The 18057-nt window shown below is 42.2% G+C and overlaps 1 protein-coding gene across 4 annotated transcripts in view; it reads right to left on the bottom strand.

Annotated features, from left to right (window-relative positions):
• The window catches only part of lnx1 (ligand of numb-protein X 1), a 119797-nt gene that overhangs the window by 899 nt on the left and 100841 nt on the right, over positions 1-18057 (bottom strand). For all 4 annotated transcript variants that reach the window (XM_061888380.1, XM_061888382.1, XM_061888381.1 and 1 more), the window contains 4 exons: positions 16085-16219; positions 15830-16007; positions 3087-3336; positions 2861-3019 (listed from right to left, as the gene is read on the bottom strand). In XM_061888380.1, coding sequence (XP_061744364.1) covers positions 2861-3019; positions 3087-3336; positions 15830-16007; positions 16085-16219 — 722 coding nt within the window. The remainder of the gene's footprint in view (positions 1-2860; positions 3020-3086; positions 3337-15829; positions 16008-16084; positions 16220-18057) is intronic.

The raw sequence follows: 18057 nt of genomic DNA, 5'->3' as shown, positions 1-18057 counted from the left end.
TTTCTGATCATGACTTGTGGGGACCACCCTATCTACAGGTTGTGGAGGCATAAAAAAAAATAGATTAAATGGCCACTTCCCCGTTTAGTTCATACATGTCTTTAAATGTCTGGATTGATGAAGTATTGTGCTGTTCAGACTTAGTGGGGACCCTGGGGGAAAACAAGAGTTAATATGGTTCATGGGGACCAAATTTTTGATCATGACTTGTGGGGACCACCCTATCTCCAGGTTTTGGAGGCATAAAAAAAAAAATAGATTAAATGGCAACTGCCCCGTTTAGCTCAAACACGTCTTTAAATCTCTGGATTGATGAAGTAATGTGCTGTTCATACTAACTGGGGGACCTGGGGGGAAAAAAGAGTTGAATGGTTCATGGGGACCCAAATTTTGATCAGGACTTGTGGGGACAACCCTTGCTACTAGTTGTGGAGGCATTAAATTTTTTTTTATTAAATGGCCACTGCCCAGTTTGGATCATACAAGTCTTTAAATCTATGGATTGATGAAGTAATGTGCTGTTCATACTTACTGGGGACCCTGGGGGAAAACAGAGTTAATATGTTTCATGGGGACCAAATTTTTGATCATGACTTGTGGGGACCTATCGACAGTCGTAGAGGCATAGAAAAAAAAAAAAGATAAAATGGCCACTGCCCCGTTTAGCTCATACACATCTTTAAATCTCTGGATTGAAGAAGTAATGTGCTGTTCATACTTACTGGGGACCCTGGTGGAAAAATAGTTAATATGGTTCATGAGGACCAAATTTTTATCATAACTTGTGGGGACCACCCTATCTACAGGTTGTGGAGGCATCAAAAAATAGATTAAATGGCCACTGCCCAGTTTAGCTCATACATGTATTTAAATCTCTGGATTGATGAAGTAATATGCTGTTCATACTTGCTGGGGACCCTGGGGGAAAAAGAGTTAATATGGTTCATGGGGGACCAAATTTAAATAATTTTGCATAATTCACACAACTTTGTACGTGACTACTGAGGACCATTAAAAAAAAAAAAAAACACTTTCGTTATGGGGACCAGGTGGAAGCAATTAACTATACATGAAAGAAGTGTGAGCAGAGCAGCGAGCGCAGTACCAGCTACAGCCCGATGAGGGGGCTGCTGTGCAAATGTCTCACACTCCAACTAACCAGTAAACATGTTTTATGGACCAAAGCTTAAAAAATTACTTAGGCATCTTCAGCATGGATCTGACTATCATTTAAAAAGGTTTCCCTTTAGAGGACCTGTTTTTTTTTGTCCCCATACTGTCAGAGGTACTCTAAAAGTGAGCGATGTCCCCATTAAGTGAGCATTGCCAAAACACACACACGCACGCACGCACGCACGCATGCACACACACACGCATGCACGCCCGCACGCACACACACACACACACACACAGACACACACACCCCTCATGCACACACGCCCCAAATGCACACACGCGCGTGCACGCAAGCACCCCACACATGCACACACACACACACACACACACACACACACGAACGCGCACCACACACGCACACATACACACACATTCGCGCCCGCTTGCACGCACACTTGCCCGCACGCATGCCACACGCACACACGCACACACACACACACACACGCACACACACACACACACACACACACACACACACACACACACACACACACACACATGCACACGCCTGCACACATGCCCGCACGCATGCCCGCACGCACACACACACAAACACGTGCGCACGCCCACACACACGAACGCCACACACGCACACACACTACACATGCACGCACACTCACGCACGCAAGCTCACACGCACGCCCGTACACACACGCACGCATGCCTGCACACATGCAAACACACACAAACACATACGCACGCCCGCCCGCCACAGACGCACACCGAGCTATACCTCTGGGACGGTATAGCTCGGTTGGTAGAGCGGCCGTGCCAGCAACTTGAGGGTTGCAGGTTCGATCCTTGCTTCTGCCATCCTAGTCACTGCCGTTGTGTCCTTGAGCAAGACACTTTACCCACCTGCTCCCAGTGGCACCCACACTGGTTTAAAAATGTAACTTAGATATTGGGTTTCACAATGTAAAGCGCTTTGAGTCACTTTGAGAAAAGCGCTATATAAATATACTTCACTTCACTTCACTTCACTTCACTTCACACACACATACATATACACGTGCACGCCACACACTCACGCACGCACGCTCACACGCATGCCACTCATGCACACACACACACGCACGCCACACACACACACACACACACACACACATGCGCACGCACACACCGCATTTGGGTTGGATTGCCATTTCTATGTGTCATACTTGATCATTTCGCGATATTCCCATATTTTTGCTGAAAGGATTTAGTAGAGAACATCCACGATAAAGTTCGCAACATTTGGTCGCTAATAAAAAAGTCTTGCCTGTTCCGGAAGTAGCAGACTATGACGTCATAAGAGTGAGGGCTCCTTACTCTTATAAAAAAGACAATACAACATACATCCATAAACATGGACGCATGTGAAAAAGTGTAATATATTTATCTGTTCAGTGATCTATTTATTTATATTTGCACCTTTTTTTTTTTTATCCTGCACTACCAAGAGCTAATGCAACGAAATTTCTTTCTTATTTGTTCTGTAAAGTTCAAATTTGAATTACAATAAAAAGGAAGTCTAAGTCTAAGTCTAATGTGGATTCGTTTCCGATAGACCTTCGACCTCAGCCGCCCGAGGTCAAAGAAAATAGGGTTCTTGCACTGACCAATTGGCTCCCGAGCGCCGCTTTAAAACCGGGATTTGAACTCTGAACTTGGCGAGTGGGAAGTGGCAGACATAAAGGAGTACCTGATGCCGCCGTCGTTGTAGGCGGGCGTGCCCTTGACGATGGAGCGTATAAAAAAGCACTGGTTGCAGTTGACCTCCTCCTGACCTCCCACGATGCTGAAGCCCAGGCTGCCTGACATGCTTCGCCGCAGCACGATGTCCTTGCAGCTGTACAGGTGCCTGCGGGGACAGCGCCCGTTTAGGACCCTTTCCTCTAAAACGTGTCACTGGTAGCGGGCGATCAGACCTGGGCAGCTGCAGCCAGGACACCCACAGCGGGGAGTAGTCGTCGTTGGGCAGCAGGCTCTTAGTGCCATCGCCGGGCGAGGGCGCCAGGCACGGCGGCGGCGGCTCCTCGTCCCGCGGGCCCTCCTCGGGGGGCCGCATCTCCAGGACCTTGAGCACCACGGGGGAGGAGGTGTTCTTCAGGTTGGCCACCGCCTCGCTGCGCGTCACGCCCGTCAAATCCACGCCGTTGACGTCCAGCAAGATGTCGCCTGCGAGAAGCGAAAAGGTGAATTTAAAGGCCTACTGAAATGAGGTTTTCTTATTTAAACGGGGATAGCAGGACCATTCTATGTGTCATACTTGATCATTTCGCGATATTGCCATATTTTTGCTGAAAGGATTTAGCAGAGAACATCGATGATAAAGTTTGCAACTTTTGGTGGCTAATAAAAAAGCCTTGCCTGTACCGGAAGTAGCAGATGATGTGCGCATGACATCACGGGTTGTAGGGCTCCTCACATCCTCACATTGTCTATAATCATATCCTCCAGCAGCAAGAGCTGTTTGGACAGAGAAAGCGACAATTTCCCCATTAATTTGAGCGAGGATGAACAATTTGTGGATGAGGAAATTTAGAGTGACGGGGCGAGTGCAGTGGGATCGATTCAGATGTTTTAAGACACATTTACTAGGATAATTCTTGGAAATCCCTTATCTTTCTATTGTGTTGCTAGTGTTTTAGTGAGATTAAATAGTACCTGAAAGTCGGAGGGGTGTGTCAACGGGTGTGTTGACGCCAGTCTCTGAGGGAAGTCACACAGCTGCAGCAGGACAGAAGCTTTGCTGATCTCCGGTAAGAGGCGACTTATTTCCACAATTTTCTTACCGAAAACTGCCGGTCGACATGTAGTCGGATTTAGTAGAGAACATCCAGGATAAAGTTCGCAACTTTTGGTGGCTAATAAAAAAGCCTTGCTTGTACCGGAAGTAGCAGACGATGTGCACGTGACGTCACGGGTTGTAGAGCTCCTCACATCTGAACATTGTTTACAATAATAGCCTCCAGCAGCAAGAGCTGTTTGGACCGAGAAAGCGACAATTTCCCCATTAATTTGAGCGAGGATGAAAAATGTGTTGATGAGGAAATTTAGAGTGACGGACTAGAAAAAAAAAAAAGGGGCGATTGCAGTGGGATCGATTCAGATGTTTTAAGACACATTTACTAGGATAATTCTTCGAAATCCCTTATCTTTCTATTGTGTTGCTAGTGTTTTAGTGAGATTAAATAGTACCTGAAAGTCGGAGGGGTGTGTCAACGGGTGTGTTGACGCCAGTCTCTGAGGGAAGTCACGCAGCTGCAGCAGGACAGAGGCGACTTATTTCCACAATTTTCTCACCGAAAATTGCCGGTCGACATGTAGTCGGATTTAGTAGAGAACATCCACGATAAAGTTTGCAACTTTCGGTCGCTAATAAAAAAGCCTTGCCTTTACCGGAAGTATGTGCGTGTGACGTCACCGGTGTGAGGGCTCCTCACATCCTCACATTGTTTGTAATCATAGCCACCAGCAGCTAGAGCAATTTGGACCAAGAAAGCGACAATTTCCCCATTAATTTGAGCGAGGATGAAAGATTTGCGGATAAGGAAAGTTAGAGTGAAGCACAAAAAAAATAAAAAGAATAGCGACGGCTCCAGGCAGTAGCAGTGTGAGCGTTTCAGATCTAATTAGACACATTTACTAGGATAATTCTGGAAGATCCCTTATCTGCTTATTGTTTTAATAGTGTTTTAGTGAGATTGTAAAGATATCGAGGTCAGATGACTGCGGTGAACACGCCAGTGTCTCAGAGAGAAGCCAAGCTCACAGCTGCCTTTTTTGACAGCTCCTGCAGAACGAATAACCCACTGATGTCTCCGGTAAGATATATATCACAATTTTCCCATCCAAAAACATGCTGGTTGACGTACAGAAACATGTTCGCTTGACCGCTCTGTGTTAAAGCTTCACAACAAACAAAGAAACACCGGCTGTGTTTCGGTTTGCTAAAGACAGCTGCAATACACCGCTTTCCACCAACAGCATTCTTCTTTGACGTCTCCATTATTAATTGAACAAATTGCAAAAGATTCAGCAATACAGATGCCCAAATTACTGTGTAATTATGCGATAAAAAGAGACCACTTTTAGCCGTAAGTGGTGCTGAGCTAGTATGTCCCCTCCAACCCGAGACGTCACAAACACGCATCATCCTTCCGCGACGTTTTCAACAGGAAACTCCGCGGGAAATTTAAAATTGCAATTTAGTAAACTAAACCGGCCGTATTGGCATGTGTTGCAATGTTAATATTTCATCATTGATATATAAACTATCAGACTGTGTGGTCGGTAGTAGTGGGTTTCAGTAGGCCTTTAGATTAAATATTCAACGAAGGTCGCCGTGGAAACATGAAAGGCGGGCGCCACCTGTTCCTTCAAAAAGGCTGAATGATGAAAGAAGGGCAAAGCAAAGAGGTTATGCTAATACTGATGAATATGTATGCTCAATCAGCAATGTCGGGATCACACCATGTTGATCAATACTGTGCCATTGACACCACACCATTCATTTAGATCCGCGGTTCTTTAGAGGCTCCCTGGAGCATTTTTTTAAAAGTGTTGAAAACGGAAAAAAAATATTTCTTTTAATATGTTTTTTGTTTGAGGACACAAATCTTCCCAATTGTTAGAAAGCCCACTGTTAAATATGTCTGTGTGTATGCTTCACTGATGAGAGTATTAGGTGGACATTGTTTTATCCTACTAATTTTGGCGGTGCTTGAACTCACCATAGTGTAGACCAGGGGTCACCAATGCAATGCCCGCGGGCACCAGGTCGCCCGTAAGGACCAGATGAGTCGCCCGCTGGCCTGTTCTAAAAATAGCTCAAATAGCAGCACTTACCAGTGAGCTGCCTCTATTTTTAAAATTGTATTCATTTACTAGCAAGCTGGTCTCGCTTTGCTCGACATTTTTAATTCTAAGAGAGACAAAACTCAAATAGAATTTGAAAATCCAAGAAAATATTTTAAAGACTTGGTCTTCACTTGTTTAAATAAATTAATTTATTTTTTTACTTTGCTTCTTATAACTTTCAGAAAGACTATTTTAGAGAAAAAATACAAACTTAAAAATGATTTTAGGATTTTTAAACACATATACCTTTTTACCTTTTAAATTCCTTCCTCTTCTTTCCTGACAATTTAAATCAATGTTCAAGTATTTTTTTTTGTGTGTAAAGAATAATAAATTCATGTTAATTTGATTCTTAATTTTAGCGTCTGTTTTTTCAACGAAGAACAATTGTGAAATATTTCTTCAAATTTATGATTAAAATAAAAAAAAAATATGCTGGCAAATCTAGAAAATCTTCAGAATCAAATTTAAATCTTATTTCAAAGTCTTTAGAATTTATTTTAATTTTTTGTTCTGGAAAATCTAGAAGAAATAATGATTTGTCTTCGTTAGAAATATAGCTTGGTCCAATTTGTTATATATTCTAACAAAGTGCAGATTGGATTTTAACCTATTTAAAACATGTCATCAAAATTCGAAAATTAATCTTAATCAGGAAAAATTACTAATGATGTTCCATAAATTGTTTTTTTTTATTTTTTCAAAAAGATTCAAATTAGCTGGTTTTTCTCTTATTTTTTTCGGTTGAATTTTGAATTTTAAAGTGTCGAAATTGAAGATAAATTATGTTTCAAAATTGTATTTTCATTTTTTTCCTGTTTTTCTCCTCTTTTAAACCATTAAATTAAGTATTTTTTTCCCCATTTATTCCCTACAAAAACCTTCCGTAAAAGGAAAAAAAATGTACGACGGAATAACAGACAGAAATACCCATATTTAATATATATATATATATATATATATATATATATATATATATATATATATATATATATATATATATATATATATATATATATATATTTATTCATTAAAGGTACATTTTGCTATTAGGCTATTTATGGCAAATTATTTAAGTGTGTATAAAACTGGTAGCCCTTCGCATTAATCAGTGCCCAAAAAGTAGCTCTTGGTTTCAAAAAGGTTGGTGACACCTGCTGTAGACTGTGACGCAACAGTTTGTTTACATGTAAAATCTTCCATTCCTTTATTTAATTTTGTCCACCAAAGGTTTCGTGCTGTGTGTGAAGGCCATTTTGTCCTACTAATTTCAGCGATTGTTGAAGTCATCATAGTTTGTTTACACGTACAACGTTCTCTGACGCTGCCACGGAAAGACGCGTTTTTAATGCCATTCCTTCTTTGTCTCATTTTGTCCACCAAAGGTTTCATGCTGTGCTTGAATGCCGTTTTGTCCTACCAATTTCAGCGATCCTTGAACTCATCGTGGTTTGTTTACAAGCACAACTTTCTCCGACGCTGCCACGGAAAGACGTGTTTTTACGCCACCCCTTCTTTGTATAAATTTTTCCACCAAATGTTTTAGGCTGTGCGTGAATGCACAAAGGTGAGCTTTGTTGACGTTATTGACTCGTGTGATGTGCTAATCAGGCATATTTGGTCAGTGCATGACTGCCAGCCAATCAATGCTAGCATGCTATTTAAGCTAGCTGTATGTACTCATTGTTAAAAAAGATTTCCGAGCGTTGTGTGTAATGTTCTATATAAAATGTTGGTGTTGTTGTTTCCTTGAGTCATATTGCTATCATAGTGCAGTCTACGCGTATCTCTTATGTATGACTGCCATCTACTGGTCACACTTATCATTTCACCATGTACCACATAAAAAAAAGTTAAAGTACCAATGAATGTCACACACACACTATGTTTGGTGAAATTATTCTCTGCATTTGACCCATCACCCTTGATCACCCACTGGGACGTGAGAAGAGCAGTGAGCAGCAGCGGTGGCCGCGCCCAGGAATAATTTTTGGTGATTCAACCCACAATTCCAACCCTTGATGCTGAGTGTCAAGCAAGGAGGTAGTGGGTCCCATTTTTATATTCTTTGGTATTACTCGGCCGGGTTTTGAACTCAAGACCTACGGTGCATCATTATGCCTTGTTTGTAGGTATATTTGAGTTCATTTAATATCATTTACTTTTATCCACTCTGTATGCCATTCCATACCTGGCTAACATTAGTAGAATAGGGTCGGTAACACGAGTGGCTCCCTGGACCTTTTTTCAAAAATGTAGGAAAATGGAAAAGGATGGGGAAAAATATCAATTTTTTTGTTATAATATGGTTTCTGTAGCAGGACAAACATGACACAAACCTTATAAATCCCACCGTTTATATTAAGCATGCTTCACTGATGAGAGCATTTGGTGACCACAATTTTGCCCGACTACTTTCAGCGGTCCTTAAACTCACCGTAGTTTGTTTACATGTTTAACTTTCTTCGACGTTGCCACAGAAAGACGTGTTTTATGCCACTCTCATTTTGTCCACCAATTATTTTATACTGTGCGTGTGTACACAAAGGTGAGCTTTGTTGATGTTATTGACAAACATGCTATTTAGGCCAGCTGTATGTACATACTGCATCATTATGCCTCGTTCGTAGGTATATTTGAGCGTATTTAAATTCCTTCATTTATGTCCTCTGTGTATTTAATTTATATTTGTATGTCTCATGACACATTATCTGTATGTAACATTGGCTGAATTTCTGATAGTTGTATGTGTGCCATGTTGTTCCAGACCACAGCAAATATTACCTAGCTTGTCAAAGATTGTATTAAATCTATTAAAAGATGTTTTCTTTACCTTGGACACACACATTTATACCTTTGGCCATTCTGAGTCAGTAATTTCCAGGAGTTATCTCACCTTCTTAGTAGCCTCTGATTTACTCATGTTTTCTACTGTTGTAAGAATGCATCGAATAAATATTACAATTCAACGAAGATTTGCTTCATCCTGTGACACATAGTCATTTTGATAGTAGGCTATTATCGCTAATATAGACACTTATGTGTTGCCTTCATGATATCACTTAAATAAGGTTTTTCAGTTTTGGCATGATTCTGTCATACATGAACTTGGATTTGTATTGCTTCTTCCACGCAAAGGTTGACTTGCACGAGCCAGACGTGAATGTAAGTACATATTAGATTTATTTAAACACTATAATACAAAAACAGGAAGACAAAGGGCGCGCACAACGGCGGATAACAAACTAGACTATACTAAAAAAAAAAAAACAGCACAATTGCAGGACTATATACAAAGGAACAAAAAACACTAACTGTGGCACAAAACAAACCAAATAACTTGCACTGAGGCACAAATACAAAAAAACTTACGTGGCGTGGTCAAAACATCAAACGACGTGGCAGGGTAAGGTAAGTAGGATAGTAGTGAATTATATTTATATAGTGCTTTTCTCGAGTGACTCAAAGCGCTTTACATAGTGAAACCCAATATCTAAGTTACATTTAAACCAGTGTGGGTGGCACTGGGAGCAGGTGGGTAAAGTGTCTTGCCCAAGGACACAACGGCAGTGACTAGGATGGCGGAAGCGGGAATCGAACCTGCAACCCTCGAGTTGTTGGCACGGCCACTCTACCAACCGAGTTATGCCGCCCCAACGCGGCATAGCCCGGTAACGCTCATAGTAGGTAAGTACAAAGTTGCCAGGACGAGGACAGAAACAAAATGGCTTAAATAATGACTATGATGATGATTAGTAACAGGTGTGAGAGCTGAGGACAGGGGCGTGACTTGAGGGCAAGGTGAAAATTAATGAGTTACTATGGAAACAAAACAAACCAGGAAGTGCAAAATCAGAACCGGATGTCCAAAAACAAAAGGTAACATGACCAAACATGACAAAAACAAAACATAATCCACAGGTGTGACGGATTCAGCCTCACATGTTGCGACACAACAGCCTCTGATTACGATTCACCTGGGTCTGATAACAATGCGATACGGAATGCAGATCTCAAAAATGTACATATTAGATTTATTTAAGCACTATAATACAAAAACAGGAAGACAAAGGGCGAGCACAATGGCGGATAACAAACTAGACTATACTCAAAACAAAAAACAGCACAATTGCATGACTATATACAAAGGAACAAAAAACACTAACTGTGGCACTAAACAAACCAAAAAACTTGCAATGAGGCATAAATACAAAAAAACTTACGTGGCGTGGTGAAAACATCAAACCGCGTGGCAAGGTGAGGTAGGTAGGATAGTAGGTAAGTACAAAGTTGCCAGGACGAGGACAGAAACAAAATGGCTTAAATAATGACTATGATGATGATTAGTAACAGGTGTGAGAGCTGAGGACAGGGGCGTGACTTGAGGGCAAGGTGAAAATTAATGAGTTACTATGGAAACAAAACAAACCAGGAAGTGCAAAAACAGAACCGAATGTCCAGAAACAAAACGTAACATGACCAAACATGACAAAAACAAAACATAATCCACAGGTGTGACGGATTCAGCCTCACATGTTGCGACACAACAGACTCTGATTACGATTCACCTGTGTCTGATAACAATGCGATACGGAATGCAGATCCCAGAAATATACATATTGTATTTATTTAAACACTATAATACAAAATCAGGAAGACAAAGGGCGCGCACAATGGCGGATAACAAACTGGACTATACTCAAAACAAAAAACAGCACAATTGCATGACTATATACAAAGGAACAAAAAACACTAACTGTGGCACAAAACAAACCAAAAAACTCGCACTGAGGCATAAATACAAAAAAACTTACGTGGCGTGGTCAAAACATCAAACCGCGTGGCAGGGTAAGGTAAGTAGGATAGTAGTGAATTATATTTATATAGCGCTTTTTTTGAGTGACTCAAAGCGCTTTACATAGTGAAACCCAATATCTAAGTTTCATTTAAACCAGTGTGGGTGGCACTGGGAGCAGGTAGGTAAAGTGTCTTGCCCAAGGACACAACGGCAGTGACTAGGATGGCGGAAGCGGGAATCGAACCTGCAACCCTCGAGTTGCTGGCACGGCCACTCTACCAACCGAGCTATGCCGCGTTGACGCTCATAGTAGGTAAGTACAAAGTTGCCAGGACGAGGACAGAAACAAAATGGCTTAAATAATGACTATGAAGATGATGATGATTAGTAACAGGTGTGAGAGCTAAGGACAGGGCAAGGTGAAAATTAATGAGTTACTATGGAAACAAATCAAACCAGGAAGTGCAAGGTGAAAATTAATGAGTTACTATGGAAACAAATCAAACCAGGAAGTGCAAAAACAGAACCAAATGTCCAAAAACAAAAGGTAACATGACCAAACATGACAAAAACAAAACATATTCCACACGTGTGACAGATTCAGCCTCACATGTTGCGACACAACAGCCTCTGATTCCGATTCACCTGGGTCTGATACCAATGCGATACGGAATGCAGATCTCGACGGCGGTGCGTTTCAGTAGGATGGGATTCGAGTACAATGTATTTCAGTGGGTTATGTTTCATTAAGCGATACAATTCCCTTTGATACATTATGATCCAATCTGATATGGAGCAACACAGTAGGATTGGAATGTGATATCTTGGTGAGAAATCTCCATCTCTGTAGCAATGTCAGCCGGGCACATTGTGGGTCTCCATGCTGACATTTACCTTATCTGTCTCACGAGGAGAGGCTCATACATGGAGGGGTTGGGGTCAATGACGGGCTTAATGTGCTTCTGGCCTAAGATGCTGACGTTAGCAGATTCTTCCTCCGAGAGGTCACAGAGTATCGCTGTTACATAACACCGTTCCACAGCCACTGCCTGGTTCTAATGTCCTTGGAGTCGTTTGAGGAGTGCAGTGAGTGTTCTGTCTAGCTTCGTACGGTATATACCGGTATTGGTATATGTGGAGAGGTGGAGCAGACGGGCCGACAACGGGGCAGGGCACACTCGAGCCCTGCCCAAGATGGCGGCAAGGAGGCGGGGAATGCGGTGAAACGGAGAGGCGGGGCATGCCAGGAGCGACCCCGCCGCAGTCTAATTTTAGGTGCGTGGACCGCGCACCGGCAGACAATCAACATATCTCCTGGCAGTGTATAAAATGGGAGAAGGAGGAGAGATCGGGACTGAAGGAGTTCGAGAGCCGGCAACAGCGACCGAGAAGCAAGAAAGAGCAAGACACGAGAGACGGAGTCGCGGCCGACTAAAGAGCGGATCGGAGAGCGAAAGCATTTGCCAAGAATGTTTTCAATAATCAAGAACAAAAGTCGGAGGTTCGAAGACGATCAGATACTGTCGTAGTTCCGACCATAAACGATGCCAACTAGCGATCCGGCGGCGTTATACCCATGACCCGCCCCGATCTCTCTTCCTTCTCCCCTTTTATACACTGTGAGGAGATATGTTGATTGTCTACCGGTGCGCGATCCACGCACCTGAATTAGATTGCGGCGGCGTCCGCTCCGCCGCATTTTCCGCCTCCTTGCCGCCATCTTGGGCAGGGCTCCAGCGTGCCCTGCCCCGCCGTCGGCCCCGCCGTCGGCCCCGCCGTCGGCCCCGCCGTCGGCCCCGCCTCTCCACAGTATAGTACCGTGACACTAATGAATCATATTTAGTACGATACCGCGTCTAAAAAGTACCGGTCACGTCGTGTCATTGTTGGTTTTACGAGCAGAGGAGCATGTTCGGCAGCGCACAATCACGGAGTACTTACAAGCAGACAAGGTGTGTAGACAGAAAAGGGCGTAAAACTTAAAGATAACAGTGAAGCTATAACGATGAAATGCCCTCAGGGGGGTGTATATTGTAGCGTCCCGGAAGAGTTAGTGCTGCGAGGGGTTCTGGGTATTTGTTCTGTTCTGTTGTGTTTATGTTGTGTTACAGTGCAGATGTTCTACCGAAATGTGTTTGTCATTCTTGTTTGGTGTGGGTTCACGGTGTGGCGCATATTTGTAACTGTGTTCAAGTTGTTTATACGGCCACCCCTCAGTGTGACCTGTATGGCTGTTGACCAACTATACCTTGCGTTCACTTGTGTGTGTGAAAAGCCGTAGGTGTTATGGGACTGGGCCGGCACGCAAAGGCAGTGCATTTTAGGTTTATTGGCGCTTTGTACTTCTCCCTACCTTCGTGTACACAGTGGCGTTCTAAAAAGTCGTAAATTTTAATTTTGAAACCGATGCCGATAATTTTCGATATCACATTGGAAAACATTCATCGGCCAATAATGTCTGCAGTCCGATTTTATCGGACATCTCTAATTATATTGATATTTTTTAGTGTGAAGTGAAGTGAATTATATTTATATAGCGCTTTTTCTCTAGGGACTCAAAGCGATTTACATAGTGAAACCCAATATCTAAGTTACATTCAAACCAGTGTGGGTGGCACTGGAAGCAGGTGGGTAAAGTGTCTTGCCCAAGGACACAACGGCAGTGACTAGGATGGCAGAAGCGGGAATTGAACCTGCAACCCTCAATTTGCTGGCACGGCCACTCTACCAACCGAGCTAAACCGCCCCAACGCGGCATAGCTCGGTAACGCTCATAGTAGGTAAGTACAAAGTTGCCAGGACGAGCATCACAAAATCTTTTTTCATTTAAAAAAAAATGTATATTATGTTTATAAAGTCAGGAAATATGTCCCTGGACACATGAGAACTTTGGGTATGACCAATGTATGATCCTGTAACTACTTGGTATCGGATTGATACCCAAATTTGTAGTATCATCCAAAACTAATGTAAAGTGTCAAATAAGTAATTATTACATTTTAACAGAAGTGTAGATAGAATATGTTAAAAGAGAAAGTAAGCAGATATAAACAGTAAATGAACAAGTAAATTAATAATTCATTCACTATCTAATTCACTATTTATGTTCACTATTTATCTAAGGACAAACTTGCAATAAGAAACGTATGTTTAAAGTCCTACTGAAACCCACTACTACCGACCACACAGTCTGATAGTTTATATATCAATGATGAAATATTAACATTGCAACACATGCCAATACGGCCTTTTTAGTTTACTAAATTACAATTTTAAATTTCCCGCGGAGTTTGTTGTTGAAAACGTCGCGGAATGATGACGCGTGTTTGTGACGTTATTGGTTGGAGGGGACATATTAGCCCAGCACCACACACGGCTAAAAGTTGTCTCTTTTCATCGCATAATTACACGGTATTTTGGACTTCTGTGTTGCTGAATCTTTTGCAATTTGTTCAATTAATAATGGAGAGGTCAAAGTAGAAAGATGGAGGTGGGAAGCTTTTAGCCTTTAGACACACAAACACACGATGTTTCCTTGTTTAAAATTCCCGGAGGTGAAACTTTACTATGGATCAGAGCGGTCAAGCGAACATGGATCCCGACAACATGTCGACCGGCAGTTTTCGGTGAGAAAATTGTGGAAATAAGTCGCCTTTTACCGGAGATCAGCGGAGCTTCTGTCGTGCTGCAGCTGCCGTGACTTCCCTCAGAGACTGGCGTCAACACACCCGTGGACACACCCCTCCGACTTTCAGGTTCTATTTAATCTCACTAAAACACTAGCAACACAATAGAAAGATTATTTCCCAGAATTGTCCTAGTAAAACATCTGAATCGCTCCCACTGCAATCGCCTTTTTTTTTTCTAGTCCGTCACTCTAAATTTCCTCATCCACAAATTTTTTATCCTCGCTCAAATCAATGGGGAAATTGTCGCTTTCTCGGTCCGAATAGCTCTTGCTGACGGAGGCTATGATTGTAAACAATGTGAGGATGTGTGGAGCTCCACAACCCGTGACGTCACGCGGATATTGTCTGCTACTTCCGGTACAGGCAAGGCTTTTTTATTAGCCACCAAAAGTTGCGATTTTTATCGTGGATGTTCTCTACTAAATCCTTTCAGCAAAAATATGGCAATATCGCGAAATGATCAAGTATGACACATAGAATGGACCTGTTATCCCCGTTTGAATAAGAAATTCTCATTTCAGTAGGCCTTTAATGTCTCCTAACATCTTTTTGTTACAATAAAGCCAATAATTACATATTTTTGGTCCCCCTAATTTAGAAAAGTACCAAAATAATTTTAGTACTGTTACCAAAATATTGGTATTGTGGCAACATTAGTCTACACAGATGTCATGTTAAAAGAGAAAGTAAGCAGATATTAACAATAAATGAACAAGTAGATTAATAATTCATTTTTTACCACTTGTCCTTAATAATGTTAACAAAATAATCTAATGATAAAAGACACAATATGTTACTGCATATGTCAGCAGATTAAATTAGGAGCCTTTGTTTGTTTACTTACTACTAAAAAACAAGTTGTCTTGTATGTTCTCTATTTTATTTAAGGACAAACTTGCAATAAAAAACATACGTTTAATGTACCCTAAGATTTTTTTGTCAAAATAAAGCCGATAATGCCATTTTTTTGTGGTCCCCTTTATTTATAAAAGTACCGAAAAGTATGGAAATACATTTTGGTACAGGTACCGGGACAACACGAGTTCCGTCGCTATATAATTAACTTCACAACGTGGCGCGGTTGTCAGGTGGCCGTGCCAGCAACCTTGAGGGTTCCTGGTTCAATCCCCAGCTTCTACTACCCTAGTCCTGTCCTTTGTGACCTTGAGCAAGACCCTTCACCCTTGCTCCTGATGGGTCGTGGTTAATGTGAATGTCATTGTGTGAATGTGGAAATAGCGTCAAAGCGTTTTGAGTACCTTGAATGTAGAAAAGCGCAATATAAACATAACCTATTTAGCATTTTACCAAGTAAACTCACCTTTGCGTATGGAGCCCTCCTGCCCCACTACTCCGTCGGGGTCCACGTTAGTGATATAGATAGGAAGGTCCCAGCCCCGACTGGACATGCCCCCCGCCACCGCCATGCCCAGCGAGTGGTAAGGCTCCTTGCTCAGCGTGACCGTCTTCTCGTAGCAGGCGGGCTTCTGACACGAATCCTTCACGGTTCCACAAAAGACACGTAAAGACCACATGGACACCTTTTTTTCTGGTGTGTGTGTGGGAGTGAGCCTACCAGCAGTGTTTGCTCGATATCTACGGGGGAGTATGGCGGAGGACCGTCCATGGCCCACGGAGCTTCTTGGAGGATGTCGGGTGCAGGGAGGCAGATCTGACGGGACACCACGAAGTGGACGCCCTCCTCGCTAGCCTGAGAAAACACAAAACGACACCAGGTTTACACACTTTGCAATTTGCAAGGATTCAAACAAACCTATCCTGTCGATGCCATTGCTTACCTGGCTAAAGTTAAAGGCCTACTGAAATGAGATGTTCCTATTTAAACGGGGATAGCAGGTCCATTCTATGTGTCATACTTGATCATTTCGCGATATTGCCATATTTTTGCTGATTGCAAAAATATGGCAATATCTTGCAACTTTATCGTTGCAAGATATTGCTTTATCGTCGATAAAGTTTGCAACTTTATCGACGATAAAGTTTGCAACTTTCGGTGCTGATAAAAAAGCCTTGCCTTTACCGGAAGTCGCAGACGATGACGTCACAAGGATGAGGGCTCCTCACGTCCTCACATTGTTTATAATGGGAGCCTCCAACGCGAGAGCTATTCGGACCGAGAAAGCGACAATTTCCCCATTAATTTGAGCGAGGATGAAAGATTCATGGATGATGATATTGATAGCGAAAAACTAGAAAAAAAAAAATATATAAAATAAAATAAAATAAAAAGCGACGGCTCCGGGCGGCGGCAGTGTGAGCGTTTTAGATGTGATTAGACACATTTTGTTGCGATCTGCTGCTCAGATCTACACTATTTATTTTTCCATTTTGTATATTTCTCCGACTCCTTATTTCCTGTTTGCTTTGTCACCATGGTCACTCATCAGTCCACCTGCTAGTCTCGCCTCGCACACCTGCTACTAATTATCACCCTCATATTTAAGCCAGTCTTCTCTGTTCATTCGGACTGGGTTCATAAATTGCTCACATGCAACAAGTGACGACTGCTACTTTTTCTACGTTTATTTTCGCTAGATCTCACGCTATGCCACTTGATTATTCCAGTTTTCATACTGATGATTTGTTTTCTCGTTTGTGCTTTCATGCCAAGTTTAGTTTTCTGTTTGTATTTCCTAGTTTTCATACTAGCGTTTTTGGTTTGCCTTTTTATTAGCTCCAGTATTTCTGTTCAGAGCTCTCTTTTTGGTTAAATAAATATTTTAAGAGCCTACCTTTGTTGTGTTTATGTCAACGCATCCACAGAGGGACGAACCCGGCATTACCATGCCCACCAGTCCTCACACATTTACTAGGATAATTCTGGAAGATCCCTTATCTGCTTATTGTTTAATAGTGTTTTAGTGAGATTGTAAAGACATACCTCGAGGTCGGGTGGCTGCGGTGGACACGCAGTGTCTCAGAGAGAAGCCGAGGAGCCAATCTCACAGCTGCCTTTTAAACAGCTACTGCAGGAGGACGAATAATCCAATGATTTCTCTGGTAAGATATATATATATCACAATTTTCCCATCCAAAAACATGCTGGTTGACGTAGAGAAACATGTTCGTTTGACCGCAGCTTCACAACAAACAAAGAAACACCGGCTGTGTCTCGGTGCTAAAGACAGCTGCAATCCACCGCTTTCCACCAACAGCATTGTTCTTTATAGTCTCCATTATTAATTGAACAAATTGCAAAAGATCCAGCAATACAGATGTCCAAATTACTTTGTAATAATGCGATGAAAAGAGCCTACTTTTAGCCGTGTGTGGTGCTGCGCTAATATTTCCTGACAGTCCGTGAAGTCACGCGCATACGTCATCATTCCGCGACGTTTTCAACCGGAAACTGAGCGGGCAATTTAGTAAATTGCATGTGTTGCAATGTTAATATTTCATCATTGATATATAAACTATCAGACTGCGTGGTCGGTAGTAGTGGGTTTCAGTAGGCTTTTAACTAGGGAAGTGAAGTTAGCCTGAGCAAATACTGTATTTCTTGTGTTATAGCAGCAGCATAAAAAGCAT

This window comes from Nerophis ophidion, linkage group LG26, assembly GCF_033978795.1.
Source record: "Nerophis ophidion isolate RoL-2023_Sa linkage group LG26, RoL_Noph_v1.0, whole genome shotgun sequence".
NCBI classification, from domain to species: Eukaryota; Metazoa; Chordata; class Actinopteri; order Syngnathiformes; family Syngnathidae; genus Nerophis; species Nerophis ophidion.
The sequence above is the reverse complement of the archived record's forward strand: the minus strand, read 5'-3'. Positions and strand labels throughout refer to the sequence as shown.